Raw genomic sequence first — 21,559 nt, 5'->3', positions numbered from 1 at the left:
ACAGGATTGATTCTAGAGTAGGATTAAAGACCTTAAATTCCGACTTCACGTAGCAGTGATTAAATTTAATCACAATCCTCTCGATGGTTAAAAATCTTTTAATCATGTAAGAGAAGATTACCTGACTGTTTTATTCCTGTTCTCTTTGAAAAAGCTTTCAACTTGCTTCATGTTTCAAATTTTGCCTACTGGAATTTTCGAAGGTTATTTTTTGTTGTTTGAAATCTTGTTGTTGAGTTGTAGGATGGCCATGGCCTCAGAGGGAGAGAAGGGGCAGGCAAGCCTAGCCCAGGGACAGAAGAAGAGCCCTCCCTCCATTTCATGGTGCCATGGTCACGGCCTCAAAGGGGAGAATGAGCAGATATAGCTCCGCCAGGCTTAGCCCAGGGAGAGAAGAAGGGTCCTCCCTCCATTCATCTGCTATGGCTATAGCTTCACAAGGAGGGGAGAACTGCTGGACCTGATCCCCTTTCCCACTGCCATTCCCTTCTCCTTTTGTGTTATGTCTTTTGAGGTTGCAAACCTGAGGTCAGAGAACTGTTTAACAATTTGTAAGCTGCTCTGAGAGCATTTCTAAAGAGCAGGGTATGATGATGATGATGATGATGATGATGATGATGATGATGATGATGATGATGCTTTGGCCATTGTGTACAACCATTTAACAAGGTTGGAAGTATTTCAGCTTTTTCAAACTGATTTCTGGTTGAAAAACAGGGTAGAAATAATTATCAGGGCAGCAGACAGGGATCTCTTCTTGAAATTACATTGACATCTTTTGTTTAGTGTTGAACATGGGTGGAATGCAGTGTCAGTCCCCAGCTTTCCACCTATGCCATTCCCACCTTCTTGCACCACTAGCACTAGCACTAACTCAGCAGATGTTAGAATAAACTTCACACAGTGTAAAGTATAATGGCAGTACAATGGGCCCTTGGGGTTTGGTTCTAAGACCAAATGGATACTGAAATCTGTGGATGCTCAAGTTCCATTATATATAATGGTGTCCCTTATATTAAAAGGCAAAATCAAGGTTAGCTTTTTGGAGAATGTGTGTGTGTGTGTGTGAGAGAGAAAGAGAGTGAGGTTTTTTTTTTCAAGAAGTCGATGGTTGAATCCATGGATAAAGAATCCATGAATATGGGGAGCCAACTGTATTGCTAACCTTACTTTTATCTGTGTACTTATCATACTGCAAATGTTTAGTCTTCATATGAACCAGTTCTAGGTGTCCAGCTTTGCACTGTATTCTACATAATATCATAATGAATTTGATGTAATGCTCCGGTCCTTTCTCATGCACCATGATTTGTTTCTTGATATATTTGCAAATGTACATCTTGGTTTGTATCTTGATCCAGAAAAGGCTTCTGATTAAGATAATTGATGGGGTCACATGTCCCCCTTTCAGTCCCCTCTGCTGCTCAGGAGGTCTCCTTATGCTTTGAAACAGATTTTCAAGGAGAAAGGAAAATAAGTGAAGCTTACCTGTCTGGTTTTTATCACTTAAAGAGAGTTAGGATCAAATCTTGTTAATGATAATTAATTAATATTTTTTTTATTTTTATCCCACCTCTCCCATAGGATTGAGGTGGCTTTCAACAATAATACAATTTTTACACGGTAAAATACATATAATTCATACAATATCAAATATAAGTCCCACTGTCCCCTCTCTCCTCACACGCACAAGAATAATTTCAACATAACAACATCACATTACACCCTAAATCCTTAAAACACTCATTAAACCAATCAAAGACAGGGAAGATAAGGCATCTTAGGGTAATTGATGAAGCTGCAAACGTAGCTGCATATGAACAATAACTTAAAATCAGCATATTTTATGACAATTTTTATTTTTTAAAAATTAATCATTAGTGCTGATTGTTTTACAAAGCTCCCTGAATAGGATACCCATTTTGCTCCCTTGATGGGGGAAGATAGGGTCTTCTAGATGTTGGAATACAGCTCCCCTCTTCCCTCAGATCCATCTGAACTAGGGAGTTGAGGGCTATCCATTCAATATTCCTCTTCCAAATCAAATTGTGCATGGCGTGGGCGCACTGTATTTTCAGAATGCATCTAATAGTTTGAAAGATTCAGTGAGTGAATGACTAAAAGTTAAATTAGTGACAGCATCTTTTTCTTCAGTGCAAAATCATTTAACTTTGTTCTGTTAATAAAAGGTTAAGACAAAAATATTGTTGCTTTTTTGCTGTATTATTAATAATTTCTATTTTCTCTTATTTTAATCATCAGGACAGAGCTTGGGATATGGATTTGTGAACTACATTGACCCTAAAGATGCTGAAAAGGCGATTAATACACTGAATGGATTGAGACTCCAAACCAAAACTATAAAAGTATGTAGAAATTAAAAAGAAGAATACAAACATTTATTATATGTTGATACATATGAATACTGAGTCTTATGTATTTTTAGAGATTATCTATCTTTGGAACTATAGTTGGCTTCTTTAGAAGCTATGGTCTTGGATTGTTTGGAATTATATTACTAGTTTGTATATGAAAGTATTTAGAACAGAATATCTCCATGATGGATAGGCATTTGCAGACATGCTGAAATGAAATCCTTATATTTTGAAATTTTACATAATGTTATTCCAAGAGTGTTTCTTCATAAATGTGTGCCATTATTTTCTGATTCTTTCCTGGAAAATGTTCTATGACTCCATGGAGCCAAATGCATTGCTATATGTTTTTTGAGCACACATTGCTATATGTTGTCTGAAGAATGTTCACTCACTGAGGTAGTTCTTTGATGAACTCAGTTTTCCAAAGCTCTGTACAGAGTAGAGTAAACAGGATAAATACTGGGAAATTAACATAGCTTTTAACTTGGTTAATTTAAGAGTCAAGTTTGCAACATCGTCGGAGACAGACTACATGTTGTGTATTAATGTTAGCATGGCAGCATATGGAGCAGGGGGTGTAGGTTTGGCAGAAGGGAGTGGAAAAAGAAGATAGCTCTATTCCTTGTTTGTAGTTGACCCCAATATTTCTTCCTCACTTCCTTTGCTTCCTTTCACTTTACAGTCACCCTTCCTTTTTGAGAATATGATACTGTATCGAAGAGTATGATGAATAATGCCATACAGTGAAGGGTAAAAGAACAAACACAATGTCATCATAATGAAACCAAAAAACAACAGTTTCTCAAACACTAAAAGCTTTTCCTAATCAGAATGGGATGACAGGCTATGACACTGAGATATTATTTCCCCCATATTGCCTCTTAAGACCAAAGTACTGTCCCTCTATATTTCAGAGAGAGGCTAAGCTGCTCTCTTGTTTAAAGTAATGACTGTGAACCTGTGCCCTTAAATCAGTTTTTTTACCAATTTCTAATCCTGTTGCAGCTAAAATACTACATTACCAGATAATGCAACATGTACGTACCTGGTTTGAAGTTAGCACTGTGCTGAACAAATGTCTTCTGATATTATAATTACTGCTTTTATCAGTTGCTGTCTTAAATTGTTGAACAGTTAAATGGGTGGGTTAAAGCCCATTTTATTGGTTAATGTGTCTAGGGTTATTGTTTTCCCTGTCCCTGTTCTGGAAGTATTTATTTTCTTCATGAGCTTAGAGCACTCAAATATTTCTTGGAACAACCTTTCTGCTGTGTGAATTTGACTAGCCAAGACTAGTAATGCACTATTGCCATTCTTGAATTTGCATCAGGACTTGACTAGTTGTTCACAGAAAGGGCCTCTCTCTGATTTCTATCATCCAGCAGCAACTTGTAGACATGCCCTTGAATGTGATACAGGAGATTCGATCTGACTCTTATTTTGCCTGACTCAACTGAACGCTCTCTTTCTATCTGCAGATCATAACACACGTGGCTTTGAATTTGATGGGCAAGTCACGCCTCTGCTTTCCTGTTCTGTACATGACAACCTTACAGTACTATAGAAGGACATCTTGAGACACCATGATTTGGCCACTTGAAAGATCCCTAGGTTCTACACAAATTGCCTATTCAGTTCCCCTACAGTTGTTCAGACATGTCCTCAAATCCATAGAACAAATCTTTCTCTTGATAGATCTGTCTAGTAATGCAGAGAGGAGATATTCTCCCACCTTCCACAATTCCTTCTCAGTTTCCTGTCTTGATAATATTTACATTGGTGACCATTCAGGATACTGTATATACTTCATATGCCTTGTCAGATCCTGCTTCAATTATAACTAAATTTGTGATCATTCTGTAAGAGCATATCCCACACAATCCTTGTCAGATACCGGTTGGTGAGATCCTCTCACCTGTCAGTTTCTCATCCCACTTCACATCTAAGATAAAGATGGGGAATTGCTTTTTTGTCTTTAATAGAACTTCTGAAGGGAACTGCAGCACCGGGAAAGGCAGGGGTTTGAACTCTAACCCCCAGAATCCTCAGCGTGCATGGCCAATGCCAGGACTTAATTTTGAGTTGTAGTCTAGAGTGTTTGGAGAGCTCATGATTGCATGCCCTTAAATTAGCGTGTAAATTGTGAACCTGACTTCATAGTTTCTCAGCAAAGATTGCTTAGCCTACCTTTTGTTGTACTCTGTTTGCTTGCTCTCTCCTCTTCCTTTCTCTAATAAATATAATCTTGCTTATTTGGATTCTGGAGTTTTGTTGCTTAGTGTGACATGTTGAGGATTCATTTTCTGCTTTAATAGTTACCTGAATTATTCTATAGATTTTACACTAAAAAACTATAAAGGCTGCGTCCACCATGACCTCTGAAGTGCTTCCCTGCTAATTTAATAAATCGATAGTTGTGTGGTTTCCTTCCGTGCACAAGCCAGAGAATAATAATTAAAAAAAACTTCATGGCAGTCACCCTGCCTCACTGGGATTGTGCTCTCAGAGGAGCAAAAAATGATATGTGTTCAATCGTATTGTAAAATGAAGATAGACAAAAGAGGTCCTGTTAATATAGAAACAGATAAGTAGTAGACCATAAGGCACTTAATGCATCAGCCCATCCCATATTCTTCCTTCCATCTAGTTCTAAGCTTGGTGGCTTATTCAGTTATAATCATTTCTAAACAGCACACAGGGAATGACAAATCGTGTTATAAATATGAAAATCTAGTTGGGGCTTTCCATAAATGTATGTAATGCCCGTAGTTCAAGGTTGTGGAACCTTTCCTCTGTAGATGTTGTCTGCTGGTTGGCAATCTGGGCTGAGGCTGATCTGAGCTGGAGTTCCAACAATCGGTACAGGGCTAGAGGTTTCCCACATTAAAGAAGGGATATTTTTACAACACTGTGTGTGTGTGTTTGCATGTGCATGTTTATGTGAGCCAACATAAATCCGGCGTCTTTCAGTTCATGGTGCAAGTTACTTTCTTTTCCCTAGGGCTAAGAGTGGCCAAATATGCCTTCTTTCTTGTATAGATATTTCCTTTGAGTCACCTTCTCAGTTGACTATTAATGTGTTTATATATAATTATCACCTGTCAAGAGAGTTTTTTTTTAAAAAAAAATGCTTCCAATTATGCCTGTAGGTTTGCTTCCTACTCTTGTTATATTCAAAAGTTGTAAAGGCTTTGTTACGAGGAAATTATCAGCAGGTGTTTAAAAGGTTTTCTTCAGTTCTTCCACTGTGAAGAGCTAATAATTTCTATTTACTAGAACTAGTTTGAGAGCCAGCATGCTGTAGTGGTTTGAGCAATGAAATACAACTGTGGAGATCAGCGTTCAAATTCCCGCTTGGCCATGGAAATCCACTGAGTGCCCTTGGGTAAGTCACATTGTTTCAGCCTCGGAAGATGACAGTGGCAAACTATAGAATAAGCTTGCCAAGAAAACCCTATGATAGATTCACATTAGGGTCACCATAAGTCAGAATGACTTGGAGGAACACAACAACAGAATTGTCTAATTATGAAAATGTTATAATAGTTACACCTTGATTGAAAACAGTATCCTAGTGGTAAGGAATTAAATCCAGATAAGCTTTTTCATGTTTTTTCAAAACTGCAGCCATCCTAACTGTTGAAGAGGCATGCCACTATTAAATTGAAAAAGTGACTTGTTTCTGTGTGACCTACTTTGCTCAGCACAGAATTTTATTTTGAAGTGAAGTTAAAATAAAGGCCATAAAAAAGGAAGAATACACATACGTAGACATTCTCTATCTTAAATAGACCATATGGCATTAAAGTACATTTTTTAGCATCTCCAGGCTTGCTGCAGCAGTTAGTTCAAACAAATATGCTGCTGTAATAACTTGCTCAAAAGCCTTAATATTTATTGAAACTCTCAGACTATATGAATATGTTTTCAAAATGGGATACATGGTTGAGCTAACACTATCTGAAATCTCTACAAACTGCTTTGCAAAAAAAGTAAAAAAATACTGTCTGTTTTTAGCATATATACTGTATTTGCAAAAAAAAACCCAAAAACCCTAACCACATATCAGTAGGAAAGTAATCTTTTGTAGATGACAGTTTCTAATAGTGATCTTTTCCATTAACTAATGTGTCAAGAGAACTGTGAAATATGTATGCATTGTATAAAATCCCTTTAGAACATCTGAAGGAAATGAACTGTGAAGGTGAGGAAGAAGCACCCTCACAACCTCTGTGTTCTGTTCCTTCCATATTAAAGAACATTGATCCTAGTGAGTGGCAAAAGGAGATCCTATTTGGAGGTTTAATTAAAGTGAGTGGATTTTATTGATGCTATCAATCAGCAGAGATTGAGGGAAAGGGCTTGGTGCCAAACCATTTAGTGCTCTTGACAGGGTAATTAAATACCACAGGACTGTACTCTCAAGATAAAGTGAAGTGGTTCTGCAGATGTGAAGCAGAATAACAATTTGTGTTGGGACAAAAGAAAGGTGTTTTCCCTTTTAAAAATCCTTATAGGAGGCCTTTAAAAAATTCGGACTGGTTATCTGTCATTTAATTAATTGACTTTGTGGATATTGTGCTAACTTTATTAAAGCACGATAAAGTGTTGCTGGAACAGCAGGATACAAATTTGTTGTGGTGTACCTTCAAATCATTTCCGACTTACAGGGACCCTAAGGCAAACTTATCACAGGATTATCTTGGCAAAATTTGATCATAGGAGGTTTCCCATTACATTCCCCTGAGGCTGAGAGCATGTGACTTGTCCAAGATCACCCAGTGGTGTTTCTTGCCTGTGCTCAGTATCGAACTCTGGTTTCCAGAGTCATAATCCAACACTCAGACATTTAAAATACATCTTTTTTGGTCAGACTTTGCAACTGTAAAAAAAAAAAAGTTTAAAGTAGTGTGTTGTCTTCCCCATATTTTCTCGTTCATATTCATGTTAAATTCTTCTGTGCTCTGCCTTGTTTGAAAAAGCAGATATAATACCTAGTCTTTTTGAACAAAGTAAATCATATCTTTTTTTAAAAAATGTGTTCCACCTTGCACTTAATATTGGTGTCCAAAAGAGTTTGCAGTCTATAATACCATGAACTTGAGAAACAGGCGATTCTGTTGTAAACATTAGTCAGAATTCCAGGTATGCTTATTTTGCAATAGCTTAAACTGAGACAAAGGCATATTGCCTATTGACTTCTTCAAAAGAAATGGTCATTGCTCAAATGACTCAGTACTCACTAAAAGGGCACTCTATATTAGATGCCACCTCACTAAAAATAGTCTGAATTCAAAACAAAACTGGTTGAAGCTCCCTTATCCAGAATTCCAAAATTTGAAATACTCCAAAATTCAAAACTTCTATTTGCTTGCTTATGGTGAAGACGAGATGCCCAGCCATGGATTTGATCGGGCTGTCACCTTAACATTGATAGCGTGGCTGGACACCTTGTTCTGACCTCAAAGCAAATGCCTTTGCCAGCTATTCAGGAATCTGCTGGGGAGGCAGCAGTGCTGACCCTAAGGAGAAGAAAAAAGAGCAGTGCCAATTTGAATGTGGGCATCATTTCAGTTTGGGTGTAGTATATTACAGGTAGGAGTGGCACTAACTGAGTGAATTCAGGGCAGATCTAGGGCAGAATACTTTGAATTGCTGCTGGATTATTTTTGCTGGTGTAGACTAGTCCTGAGAGTCTTTTTATGTGGTTTTGTGTTTAGTTTTGAAGCTGTCTGATTAGAACAACTGGTGAGACAGGAGATCTGGGTGACGTTGGGTATAGCCAAGGAGTATATTCCCCTATTCAGTTGTGCAGCTAGCATCCATTGTGGCTTAGCAGCAAAATAGAAATATTTCTTATGATGAGTATCAGCCTTATGAGACTGTTCCATAATAATAAATAAAAGATTTATTTTTTCCATCTTAAATTAATTTGTGCATAGTCTTGTAAAAATAGCATTCTAGGTGTTTTAAAAAATCAACATCACTGATGAATCTACAGTCTTCATTTAGAGGTTTCAGACTGTCCATAAAGGTTCTAATTTGACTGACCCAAACACATACAGTACATTCTTTTAAGGATGCAGTCCAATGCATGCACAGAAAGAGCCATTGAATGTTGGGGGGCCTACTTCAGGGTAGGCATGCACTGGAGCAGGCTATAAAACCATGTTGAACATTCACCTAACAGAGGCTTTCCTCTACACTGCAATGCTACCTTCCACCCTTTCCCCAAAACTGGGACTCAAGGCAGTTCAGAACATTAAAAACAGTACAATTCAAAGCATACAAAAATAGTACATTAAAACAGAATTAAATTATCATATATTAAAACAACTTACCTGTTAAAAGAATAAAATACAATTAAGATAAAAATGTTAAAAATACTTCAAAACAATACAACAACCCCCATCCCATGATTTCAAAACTCTTCTGTTTTAAATACTTTTATCTTTTTTGCTGGCATGCTAAATGAATTCCCAAAGACCTGTTAACTATTTCACAATGTTTAATTTTTTCACATCCAGCAATTTGAACTAGGTAGTACCATATACACTTGGCTATAAATCAACCTCATGTATAAATGGAAGGCAGATTTCTGGGCCAAAATTATGGATTTTGATTGACCCATGGATAAGTCAAGGGTAAAACTTGGTAAAACATAGGGGCATGTAACAATGGCTGTAAAGGATGAAGCAAAGGAAAATAATGCCAAAGAACTTAACAAAATCCCAGCAGGCTCTGAGAGAGTAGAGTGGGGGCAGTGCTTTCAAGACAGATTACTCTCTTACCTTTTACCAAATAATGGTTCCTTTTTTATATAAGCATTACAATACCATATTTACCCAAAAACGTTAGACCTCAATGCCTTGAAGATCCATATGCATGGTTATGTACAGTAATTCACAGATAATGTGTGAAAGAAATTAGCCAGGTTTACCTTTTATGGTCCTTTTCTTTATTTGCTTTTATGATATTATTTTGTTTCTTTTCTATATGGTTTCTTGCACAGTTTATGTGTATTCAGGATAACAGTTTGAAAATATTAGAATTGGAAGTATTTTCTTCCACTGGATCTTCAAGATATTGAAGATAATGAGGAACCCTTCTTCTTCTTTGTTTTCAGTCTAGAATTCCTGTTAACCCTGGTTACCAAGGATAAGATTAATAATAATAATAATAATAATAATAAATTTTATTTATATACCGCCTTTCCAACAGATCAAAGCGGTTTACCAAAATGTTCTCACCCACACTCCTCACGTCCAGCTGATCTTTTTCTATACTTGCTAACTTCCTGTATCTTCATACCTTTAGAATTTGGATAATTAGCAGCATGCGTTTACTTCAGAACCTGCCCAAGTCCCATGTTATTGCTCATTCATACAGTTGTTAATCTTGGCAAGTGATTTTGTAGATAGCTCCCATGCACTCTTGTTCAACTGTCTCTCCAAATGCTTCTTTCCGTTTACATGTCATATATGTGTAAGTTGACCTTATGTATGTATAAGACAAGGGGCCAGAATTATGGATTTTGATATGACCAGTGAGTGGATAAGTCGATGCCACTACCATGTCCCCATTACTCATCTCACCCCTTGGCACTCCTCTGAGAGGAAGCACCAAAGAGCCACCATTCTCTGGAATCTCAGAGTTTTATCTTGTTTCTCTGCTGCTTTGTTGGTCAGTCTACATACTGCCCAGAGTACCACTTATTTAATAGCTTGTTGGAATGCCTCAAACTACTGACAATGGTGCCAAGAGGCTCCTTTCTCCATCGTCCTTGCCATTTCCTCTTCCCCCTCAATTTGGGCTCTCCAGCTCAAGAAGCAAATGTTAGAATTTTGCCACATCCACACTTTCATCTGCTCCCCCCGTAACCCCCCCCCCAGGACAAATCCTTTGTACCCCACACCTTCCCCATGACATCTTCGTGTTCATGCCTGCAAAATCAACCAATCTTGCTCACCTGTGCAACTGACATTTTCTTACCCGGGAAATATTAAAATAGTACTATATATATTTGACCTCATATATAAGTTGGTGGCAGGTTTTGGGGCCAAAATTATGGGATAAGTCGAGAGTAAAACCTAGGGACATGTAACAAAGAATGTAAAGCCTGAAGCAAGAGGGAAACGATACAGTCAAAGTATAGTAATTAGATACAGTACATACATCAGCCCTCCTTATCCATAGATTTTTTTATCCACGGATTCAAACATCCACAGCTTGAAAATCTTCCCCAAAAAGTATACATTCCAAATAGCAAACCTTGATTTTGCCATTTTATATAAGGGAGACCATTGTACTGTGCCATTGTATTTAATGGGACTTAAGCATCCGTGGATTTTGGTATCCACTGCAGATCCTTGAACCAAATCCCAGTGGATAACAAGGACCTACTGTATATGCAGTCAGCTCTTTGTATCCATGGGGGTCGTGTTCTGGACAAGCATGCACACACACATGCAGATAGTAAAATCAGTGGGACCTCAAGTCTGGTTCTTTCCAATAGTGGTGCAACATGCATGTGACTACATTGGCACAGCTGCTTGCATGCACCACCATTGGGGAGAACGAGGCAGGGCCATCTGTGAATGCTCCAGTCTTCAGATGACAAGGCCACAGGAGACCTGACTGTACTTATATAAAGGTACTTACGTACCTGTATATATTGATCCTTGGAAAAGTTGACCCAGGGTTTTGGGATCAATTTTTTTAACTAAAATTTGTAGACTTATACAGTCGGCCCTTCTTATACACAGATTTAAGCATCCACGGTTTGAAAATGTTCAAAAAAAGTATAAATTTCAAATATCAAACCTTGATTTTCCATTTTTATAAGGGACACTATTTTGCTATGTCGTTATATTTAATGGGACTTGAGCATACACGGATTTTGTTATCCACGAGGGATCTTGGAACCAAACCCCAGTGCATAACAAGGGTCCACTGTACATGAGTATATACAGTATATTTAATTTTTATGTAATATATTAAAGGAGAAGGAGAAGATCCTACTTTGCTATCTCATAATGACATAGAGCGGGCCCTGGACTCTCAAAAGCTGTTGTAACAGTGCAACCTCTGTCAGATTTTTCCAAGCTACTAAGCAGATTGTGTGTCTACAGTCAGAGGATTGGCCTAGCTAAATATGAAAAGGTTCATTACCAGAAGCTTGGCAACCAGATGATAAATTGGCAGTAACAACTATGAATACAGTGGTTTGGAAAAGTTCTAGAGGATGACCAATGACATTGCATCTCTTCAAGATATTAAAGGAACATTGCATAAGGACATAATGTTCACTCTTTGCAGGTTTTTCAGAATGTGGCATATTTTGACAACCTGGAGCTCCTGTAAATAACAATCAGGCAGAAGCTTGCCCATATGTATATTTCATTAGAAGTGAAAACATCTAATGGCTTTCAAAAAAAAAAAACACCACACAGTTGTTCAGAAGTTAGATGTGACAGTTTTCACTTGCCTTTGTTAGGTTTGGATCAAAAGATTCTTTTCTTTGGTGGAAAGACTATTTGAAACCTTGATCAAATTCTACAAAAAAAAGTGAACATCCAAAAATTATATTCACCTTCCTTGATATTCATTTGACTTTCCTTTCTAAACTGAAATTCCTTGAGTCCTCTTGCTGGAACCAGGGAATCTCTGTTGCTTCAGCAGAGTCTTTAGTCTAAGGCCTCAAAGCTGCTTTTTAAGACATGTAGGGCAAAGTTAACCCTTTCAAATTGGCCATTTTTGCTGTTTATTTTACCTTGGAGAACAACACTACTGTCAGAATTCCAGGCTCAGGTGAGGAGAAAGAGTAGCTCCTATTTTCATCCTGATTGTTGGAAAGGAGCAATTGTAGGCTCTGGGACCATGACAGAAAGTAACTACTTTGTAGGTATTTACTTCATTTGGTATTTGCTCCAAATCTCTTCTGTTTATGGGTCAACTCTCAGCCTCATACTTGGCTTGTCTTCCATTGTACTCTGTACCACAGCTATCTTAATACTAGTCTTGGTATTATATGCTGTTGTATCTTCTGTGCTTCACTAACCTTGACACCGTGACTCTATTTTGCCGTGCGTAATCACTTTTTGCACAAAAGAAATGTCTTTGTCACCCTGAATTGTTTCTAGGATTTGTTTCTGAAAGGGCTGTCTGCCAAAAGGGTCTCTTTTAATTGGGATGTGGATACGCTTTGGCCTAGAAGATTAAGTCTTAAGTCTCCATCTTCCTTCATTTGAACCTCCAGCTCATCCTGTTGGCTGAGTTTCAATGCCATTAGTTCCTGAACGATTTGGTCTCTGGGTTATCATTCTCAGTACTTCTCCCATTGTACTGACTCACACCCTTACATTGATGCCATGGTAGTACATGAAACATTTTTTTCACCAAATATGAATTTGGTTCCAGTTACTTTCTTGCCTTATTCCAACATGTTGGCTTCACCATCTCATTAACATTTTCCCTCCCATTCTACCCTGGAATAGATGCAACTTTTGATAAGATACAACATGCATTCAGAAAAGTTGGTGAAGATGTTCAATGTTATGCCTCCTTTTAAAAGATAGAGATTTGTTTCCTGCTTGGGAATGCTCCCACTCTACAGAATATTGTGTTGCTTTGAGATTCTAATGAGATCAGTCGATTTTGAGGGAAAGAAAGCCCCTCTCAGTATATTCCAAATCATTCTATTAAGCATTCTAGAAATGGGTTCCAGCTACAACGCAAGAGTATCATTCTCAAAAAGACTACCAACCTCCGCAAACAGATAACCTCATGATTATTGTTGAGACAGATTGCAGCATATGAATCCCAGAGTTCTTAGCAAGATCTGGAGATCACACACCATGCGAGTAGTAGTTATGGGCTCAGCTTCTCCAGATCTTGCTAAGAACTCTGGGATTCATATGCTGCAGTCTGTCTCAACCTATTGGGCCAATGGTTTTATTTGTATGCCCTGCTCATTTGTTTCCAGTAGCAGTTGAAGACCACCTATTCATTACCAGCTGAGCTCCGTTCATGAGCCCCAGTGATCATTCAGTCTTTAATAACCATGGTCCAGTACCGACTGTCGCTTTGCGTCAGTCTGGGGCTAATTTTAGGTTTTTTTTAGGGCTGGGTGTCAGCATGTTCCCAGCCCTACAATCGCTATGTGGGCACCATGGTTGCACATGCCCATCCATATGGGGGGGCTCAACAATGACATTGGTGCCACGCGGTGTCATGGTTGCACGTGAGCGCGCCAATGACGCCTTGTGTGTGGCAGAAAAAGAAGCTGCCAGGAGTGGGTTCTTTTTAAGCCTCGCGGAGGCAGCAGCATTTGTCTGCTGCGGCCTCCATCTGGGGAAGAAAGGGGTGGCATCTCACTGCCCCTTTCTGCCTGCCTGTATCTCCCCCATGTCTTCTCAAGTGGTCCAAGCTGCTTGCTTGGCAGTCTCAGCATTTGTTCTACTACAGCAACCTTAGTACTGGTGACTATGACTGAACTTCTATTATTTACTGGCAAGACTTCTTATGGGTCCTCTAAACATAGAATGAGGATTGCTGAGCAAGGGTATTGTGTTCTGAATCTGTATCTTCTGTACAACTTTTGTTTTCTTCAGCAGATGTGCAAGTTGAAGACCAACATCCTGTGTTATTCTCTCATGATGTTCACCTAATTATGCAGGTTAGATTCTGAACATGTTCAATTAGCGATAACAGACCTTGTTGTTATGAGGGTTAAATGGCTGATGAAACCTCCAGTGGCCATTTCCCTGCAATCTTCTATTCCTTGTGTGATTGGGCAGTCTTGAAGTACTCATAAGTGTTTTGCCTACTTCAAAGACAACTTTGCAAGCCCAGTTCATCGAATCACCTTCTTCGGGAACAAGTTTCACAGTAGTCCTCAAACTTTTGTCCTCCAGGTATCCTTCAACTCCCAGAAGCCCTAGCCAGCCAAAACATTAAGGCTTAGATTTAGAAGGTACTGTAGTCAGTTCATGTACAGCATGTCCACTTAAAAAATAACAGTTTCAGATTAGCAGCCTTTTTATGCCTGTTCAGGATCTAAGTGAATTGGAAAGTGGAGGCTTAAGTGTAGTGGGCCCTTGGTATCTGCTGGGCCTTGGTTCTAGGATCCACTGTAGATAATAAAATCTGTTGATGCTCAAAGTCCCATTAAATACAGTGGCACAGTAAAATGACATGCCTTATATAAAATGATAAAATCAAGTTTTGCTTTTTGGAATTCATATATATTTGAAACATTTTCAAACCATGGATGGTTGAATCTGTGGATAAGGAATCCCAGATATGAAGAACCAACTCTAATGTAAATGTTTCTTGGTGTCACAGATGATAAGTGATTTTATTTCGGCATGTGAGGCTTCTTTTATCCTTTGAGAAGGAAATGCAAACCTTGATTCTCATCAGTGATTACAGAGACCCTGAGACAGATTCCTCTTCACTAAACCATAGACTGGTCATGTGGGGAGGCCGCGTTTGGGCACTGCAAAGAGAGAAAGGCAATACCAAACCCTGTACTACCTAAAAAAGAACATGTGCATGGATAAGGGACGCCTTGGTGTGTGTATGTCCCTGACAGAATTTCAGCCCTCGTCTTCCATTTGTACCAAAGACAGCTCATCTTTGGCTTTACTTTAACCCCATAAAGACAGCATTGTGTCAGAGAGCTAGTTGTGTGTCACTGGAAATGTAGTTTTGAAGGAGGTCTGTATAGATGGGCAGTACACTCAATAGAACCTGCCTGTTTACCCATGAAGAGGAAAAGGTCAGTTTTTTTGTGAAACAATTATATGTTTAGTTTTTTAATTTATATATATTTTTTAAAAAAATGCAGACCTAGTGATTCAACTGAGTACATAGAGCAACTCAGAGATATTTGGCTTGCCTTGTTTTGGGCTAATTACTTTCATAATAATGGAAGCTTACAAAACAGCGATTCAGTACAGCATATGCCATGTAAATGGCACAAATTGATGTGTAGGTAGTGGGTCTAACCCACTGTTTGAACACTTTATCAAGGTACCCTAAAATGGTATTGTCCCGGAAGGTAGTATATCATGCCAGTTGAAGAATATTGTTTTTTCTCTTTTCATAAAGTTGATTTGTTTATAAAAGGAACTCTTACCTGTTGAATTCCAAATGTTATGCCATGCTGGCTAAAACAAATATGAGGACACATCTGGTGTACCATTTCATGGCAGTCCAACAAATATATTTAGTAAAGCAAGCATAGTATCTAACACAGATGAAAGTCTGTCTAACATATAATGCTTCTCTATTGTTGCAAGAAAAAAGAGAGTAGTTGGTAATTGTTGGAAATGTTAAACTGATGCTCAAAATTTGATGTTCCACTACAACAGAAGCTCATTAGGAGTAAAAATTTATACAGAAGCAACCTATATGCAACATGACTGTACTCATGTCAGTGAACATAATCATGACCAATACTGTACTGTTTACATAATTTCATAAGGACATAAGTCTTAACTTGTGAATTGTTTTCCAAGTATGGTCCCTTGATTTCAAAACTATGATTAAATGTGCATTTTCCAAGTATTTATTTTAATGTTTATTTGATTTTAAAAATTGTATCTTATCCAATTCCAAAACTAAACCATTTTGTTAAAAAAAGGTCTCTTTTTCTCAGGACCGCCTAGGATAGAAACCCAAATGTATACCAGGTGCAAATCACACAGAACTCCAGAGGCAAATCCAAATAAGTTTTGTAATTTTATTAGGGGAATAGTCACAACAAACACACACATCACATATACTCTCTCTTACACACACACACACACACACACACGCGCGCGAACTAGGAAGCAAAGGTGGGAGAAGTGGAATAGTTTAAGGATTTGCTAATGTAGATATTTTACCAACTGTGGATCTTGATTGTATTAGGGGGAGTCTGGAATGGAGAAGACCCAATAGCAGCTGCAGAAAGGGAGGGGATAACTGGCATATTGAGGCGTCTACTCTAGCCAAACCTGTTGGCTTGTAAACTAGACCAAAGAATGGGTCACTAGAAAAGACAATAGTGTTTGGTAAGGTAGAAGGCAGGAAGACCACATTCCAGATGAATACAGTATACTCAATCAAGGAAGGCATAGCCCAGAGTCTGTAAGATATGATGATAGGGCGATTTGGAGGTACAAGTGGACCCTTGTTATGTGCTGGGGTTTGGTTCCAAGATCCCCCGTGGATAACATAATCTGTGTATGCTTAAGTCCCATTAAATATACAGTAATGACATAGCAAAATGGTGTCCCTTGTAAAAAAAAATGGAAAATCAAGGTTTGATATTTGAAATTTATACTTTCTTTGAACATATTCAAACCGTGGATGTTTGAATCCGTGTATAAAAAATCAGTGTATAAAAAGGGCCAGCTGTATCTTATTCATACAATGATTTAAAATCAAAGTCAGCTTGACAGCATTTGACAATAATAATGCCAAAATTCCCATCCTTCCCTCCTACTTTAAACTATTATTTAGGGATTCTAAATACATACCATAATCAATCACCAGTTTTGAAGTACTGATGGACGAGGTCATACATTGTTCATATTGTTAAAAAAAACTTTTTCAGAAGGATATTTGAAAAGTATGATTTAAGTCCAGAGTTTGTACAAATAACATAAATGGCATAAACGTGTTAAAAACAGATATATAAAAGTCTTATTTAATCTTGTGGGATATATTGTGGCAATTTATGGCAACATGTATGGAGGTTTTTGCCTCCATACATGTATTAAGTATTTAGATCAAAAAACAATTTTAGATCCCCCCCCCCTCTTTTTAGAGTCATGTGTTAGAATCTGAATGGTTAAGGAAAACAGAAGCATGACACTTGAGGAGTGCTTGGCAGTTATATAGGGAAAAAACAGACGCCAAATATTGGCACCAAAAGGTTGTGACACTAGAGAAGCCCCTGAAAAAATGCCTGTTTATCAGCTTGTCTAGATCTTGTAGTTTCACAGCTTTTAATCAAGAGTATTTGTCCTTTACCTCAACTATATCTTCATGTCTCACACCAGCGAGGTTTAGCTACAAAATATTGGGGTGAGTTAGGGACCCATCATGAGCAACATTATTCTTTGATTCACAGCTATCTTGGCCTAATGCCTGAAACTGACAACAGTGTTTTGTAGCAAAACATGCAGTAATCGCCTTGTCTCTGATGTTGACTTGATTTGTTGTTGATTTGCTTGGTTTGGGGAAAAAATTGGAAAACAGTTAAACTGGCATTTCTGAAACAGTGGTGATGGTGATCAGAACAGATAAATTTATATGTATTTAAATCAGAGCCTTCCTTTGATTAGATTAGATTAAAGGTGTGCAATCTTGATGTGATGAAATACTTTTTGCTAGTAAGTATTCATCAGTTACAAAAAAGCACTAAAATATGTAAATATTATGTTAACCCAGTGTGTTTATGATTTAACATATGCAAGTGTTGTTGTTGTTTTTTAAAGTAATGACCTTGTTGATTCCAAGGACACATTCTGTAGTTCTTATAACTACAGTGTGCAGTTACTGTGCTGCAGATACAGTTGAGGAGAAATCCACTTGTAACACTCAACATATTGATCCAGATTTCAATGTTAGGAAACACAAATCTTAGTGTTCATCACTAGTCCCAATGTTGATGCTTTGTAAGTGGCTTATGATACTGCAGAATTCATCTTGAAAATTTGGAGGTTTACATAGATGGCATACTTCCACACGTAGGATGATTTCAAAAAGATCATAATGTAACATTAGTCCAGGCAGAATTGACTGAACATGTATTTCTTTCCAAGCCACTTCTGTTTTTCCTTTGTCATTCTGCCCTTGCATGACTCAGCAGAGAACATCTGTGACTCTTGCTTTTACCATGCAGGGGCATATAGCATCAACTTCAGCCATTAAGACAGCATGGTTACTATGGTATCAATGGGTAGATGTCCTGGTATATAATGGCCATCACTAGCCTCTAAATTCTAGCTTTCTGTAGCATTCCATTTTTCACAGTCCTTCAGAAGTTACTTTCCATAGCAAACATTAGCCTAGAGTCCTGATTTATGGATTTTTGAAGGTTTAAAACAAAGGCAAACATCATATAAATAACAAGACTGGGATTTATCAGACTTGGAATTGTGATATACTTTAAGATATCCTCAGCATCTACAGCCTTTCAGAATCTTATCTAACAAGTGTGATTTTATAACTCATTCCAATTCCCATAAATAGAAAATTAAAAATGTGTTTGAAAAACTAAAAGGAAAAATTGAATCATATAAACTAGCAGTGTACATGGTGGCTTAATTACAGATTGAGCAATCATGGAAGAAATGTTTGCAGGATTTTTGCTGGTGCCTCCATCAGAATGAATTTTCCTGTGATCAGCTGGGACTTCCAAATTGGAACTTTCAGAAATGTGATCATATTGGAAGTCCACACGATGGAAGATTATTGTTAAGGCTAATTAGGTCTAGGTTGACTCAGTATCTAGCTGGGAAATAAATCTTAAATCTCTATGTTAACTTGAGAGGGAATGTAAATGTAATAAATAAAATATGAAAACAAAGAGAATCGGTACCTTTAAATATATTCAGAGCATTATAATACAGTGTTTCACAGACTTGAGCCCATGTGGAATTATAACACCCAAAATCCCTGGGGATTCTGGGAGTTGAAATCCAACATTTGGGGACCAAGAACTGGGAAGCACTGTGTTATGGGATTATTGCAATATTATATTTTATCCTATATTTTGATTAATTTCTTTAATGAGCATTTCTTATATAGGCAGAATTGCAACAATCATGCTCATGTGGAGAGGTATTTGCAGACTTCAGCCTTACAGAATTACCAATTGGGTACGGAAGCTTGTAGAGATGGAAAGACTTCCAAAACAGCCCATGACAACGGAATACATGCATATTTAACCATAGAATGCTGACTAATGCTGATAGGAGAAACCTGGGAAGAAAGCAGGATTGGAATTGGAATAGCTGTAAGAAGAAAAACAGAAGAGCCAAAGATATAAACATGCCTGTTAGTCTGCCATTTTCAGTTATTGTGTGTTGTACAATTCTTGAGAAAGGAGAACTTGGAAGGCCTCTTCTCTCAATAGTTTTTCATGGGCTGATACTTGTAAAGATAGCCTGTGATTCTATTCAGCTGTTCTCTGTAAGAGTTTAGGGAACTGTTCATGGATTTCTTCTTGTTGATAGCTGACCTTAAGTTGTCCTTGACTCATTGTGAACCTTTGAATGAGATATCTCCAATACCTCCTATCCTCAACCTCCCTACTCAGGTCTTGCAGGCTCAGGCCCATGGTCCCCCTGATTGACTCTAGCTTTCTGGCTTATGGATTCCTCTCTTTCTGCTGCATTCCACGTTTCCTAACATCATTGCCTTTTCTAATGAGTCTTCCCTTCTCATGGTGGGACCAAAGTATGACAACCTAAGTTTAGCCATCCTGGCTTCCATAGAGAGTTCAGGCTTTATCTGTTCTAGGACCCATTGTTTTTCTTATTGGCCATCCATAGTATCTTCCGCACTCTTCTCCAGCATCGCATCTCAAATGAGTTGGTTTCCTTTCTGTCTGCCTTCCTTACTGTCTAGCTCTCACATCCATACATAATGTTGGGGTATGGCTTGGATGACATTGTCTAGGATGAATTAATCTAGTTCTTTCATGGGCATTAATTGTGTTTTCTTAATAGTCAGCATTAAGCCAGTAAATCTGTTTTTTTTTTTGGGGGGGGGGTTAGATAGAAAGACTGTGACTCTGGTAGAGAGATGAAAGCTCAGGAAAACCACAGAAAGAAAGGAAAGGAAAAACTGGGAATTGTTTTTTAAATGGGGTGGGCGGGATTGTATTTTCACTCCAGTTTTTCCCCTTGGCTCGAGATTCTCCCAAAGCCACCAGCAAGCTTTATTTTCACACTGTGAAAATAATCCAGGCTGAATCCAGGTTGAATGTCTGTTATTCACACACATCCTGAATGTAGTTTGGGGGGAGGAGGAAGGCTGCCAAAAACCCCACTTAATCTGGGATAATGGATATTGAGTTTTTGCCCAAGGTTTTTTAATGTGAATGACGAATGTGAAAAGACCTGGGATGAAACTCTGCATGACTTGAACGTATTCCAAATGCATTCACATTGTCGACTCCATCTTTATTTGAATGCTTGCACATGTGAGGAACGGAACTTGCACAGATGTGCATTGATGCAACTCTATAGTTTGATTAACAAACCCGGAATGTGTGAGTGAGATGAGAATGACATCTGAATGACCCTTGTGTGGTGTTTTGAAGAGAGGGTCTCCACAGTTAACCAAATAATATATCATTATTTCATAACATTCAGAATCTTCCAGTAGAAAATAGTTAATGTTATCTCATTTTTATTTTGGCACCTTAGGAATGCAGAATCACTTACTTAGATGGAAAACTTTATTGAATACTTCAGAATTTTGAAGCAGGGTGTCATGTCAGTCTGCTGTAGCACAAACAGCAAAGTGTTTTGTGGCACTTCAAAAATTAACTCATTTTTGTAGATTGATGCCATTACCTGATCAGCCTGTTTATCTGTAAGCCACCTTAATTAAACTTATAGTTTATATAACTATTGTAAACCACCTTGGGGGGATGTGGTGGCTTAGCAGTTAAGATGCTGACTCTGACGACAGCAAGGGACCTCAAGCTTGCCAGTTCAAGACCCAAACCCTCCATGACAGAGTGAGCTTCTTTCACCTGTCAGCTTCTGCCAACCCAGCAGAATAGGTAATACACATCCCTCCATATTTACAGCTTTGATATTTATGGATTTGATTATTCATGAATTTGATTAATAAGTTCTCTCTAGGAATATCTAGGTCCTCCAGTGCAACTCTATGTTCAACTTTAAAGTTTGCATTGAAAGATATAGGGTTTCCTAAAGTAAATACTAGGCATTTGTAGCAGTTCTATGGTCAGTGTCTGCCAAACATTGACCACAGAGTAAAGTCAAAGGCTTTCATGGCCGGCATCCATAGTTTTTTGTGTGTTTTTCGGGCTATGTGGCCATGTTCTTGAAGAGTTTCTTCCTGACGTTTCGCCAGCATCTGTGGCTGGCATCTTCAGAGTGAAGATGCCAGGCACAGATGCTGGCGAAACGTCAGGAAGAAACTCT

At 38.1% G+C, this 21,559-nt stretch overlaps 1 protein-coding gene across 14 annotated transcripts in view; it reads left to right on the top strand.

Annotated features, from left to right (window-relative positions):
* Window positions 1-21,559, top strand: part of ELAVL2 (ELAV like RNA binding protein 2) — a 495,600-nt gene that overhangs the window by 453,412 nt on the left and 20,629 nt on the right. For all 14 annotated transcript variants that reach the window (XM_042454412.1, XM_042454417.1, XM_042454411.1 and 11 more), the window contains one exon: window positions 2,263-2,366. In XM_042454412.1, coding sequence (XP_042310346.1) covers window positions 2,263-2,366 — 104 coding nt within the window. The remainder of the gene's footprint in view (window positions 1-2,262; window positions 2,367-21,559) is intronic.

Source organism: Sceloporus undulatus, chromosome 2, assembly GCF_019175285.1.
Source record: "Sceloporus undulatus isolate JIND9_A2432 ecotype Alabama chromosome 2, SceUnd_v1.1, whole genome shotgun sequence".
NCBI classification, from domain to species: Eukaryota; Metazoa; Chordata; class Lepidosauria; order Squamata; family Phrynosomatidae; genus Sceloporus; species Sceloporus undulatus.
This window is presented reverse-complemented; position numbering and strand designations above follow the sequence as displayed.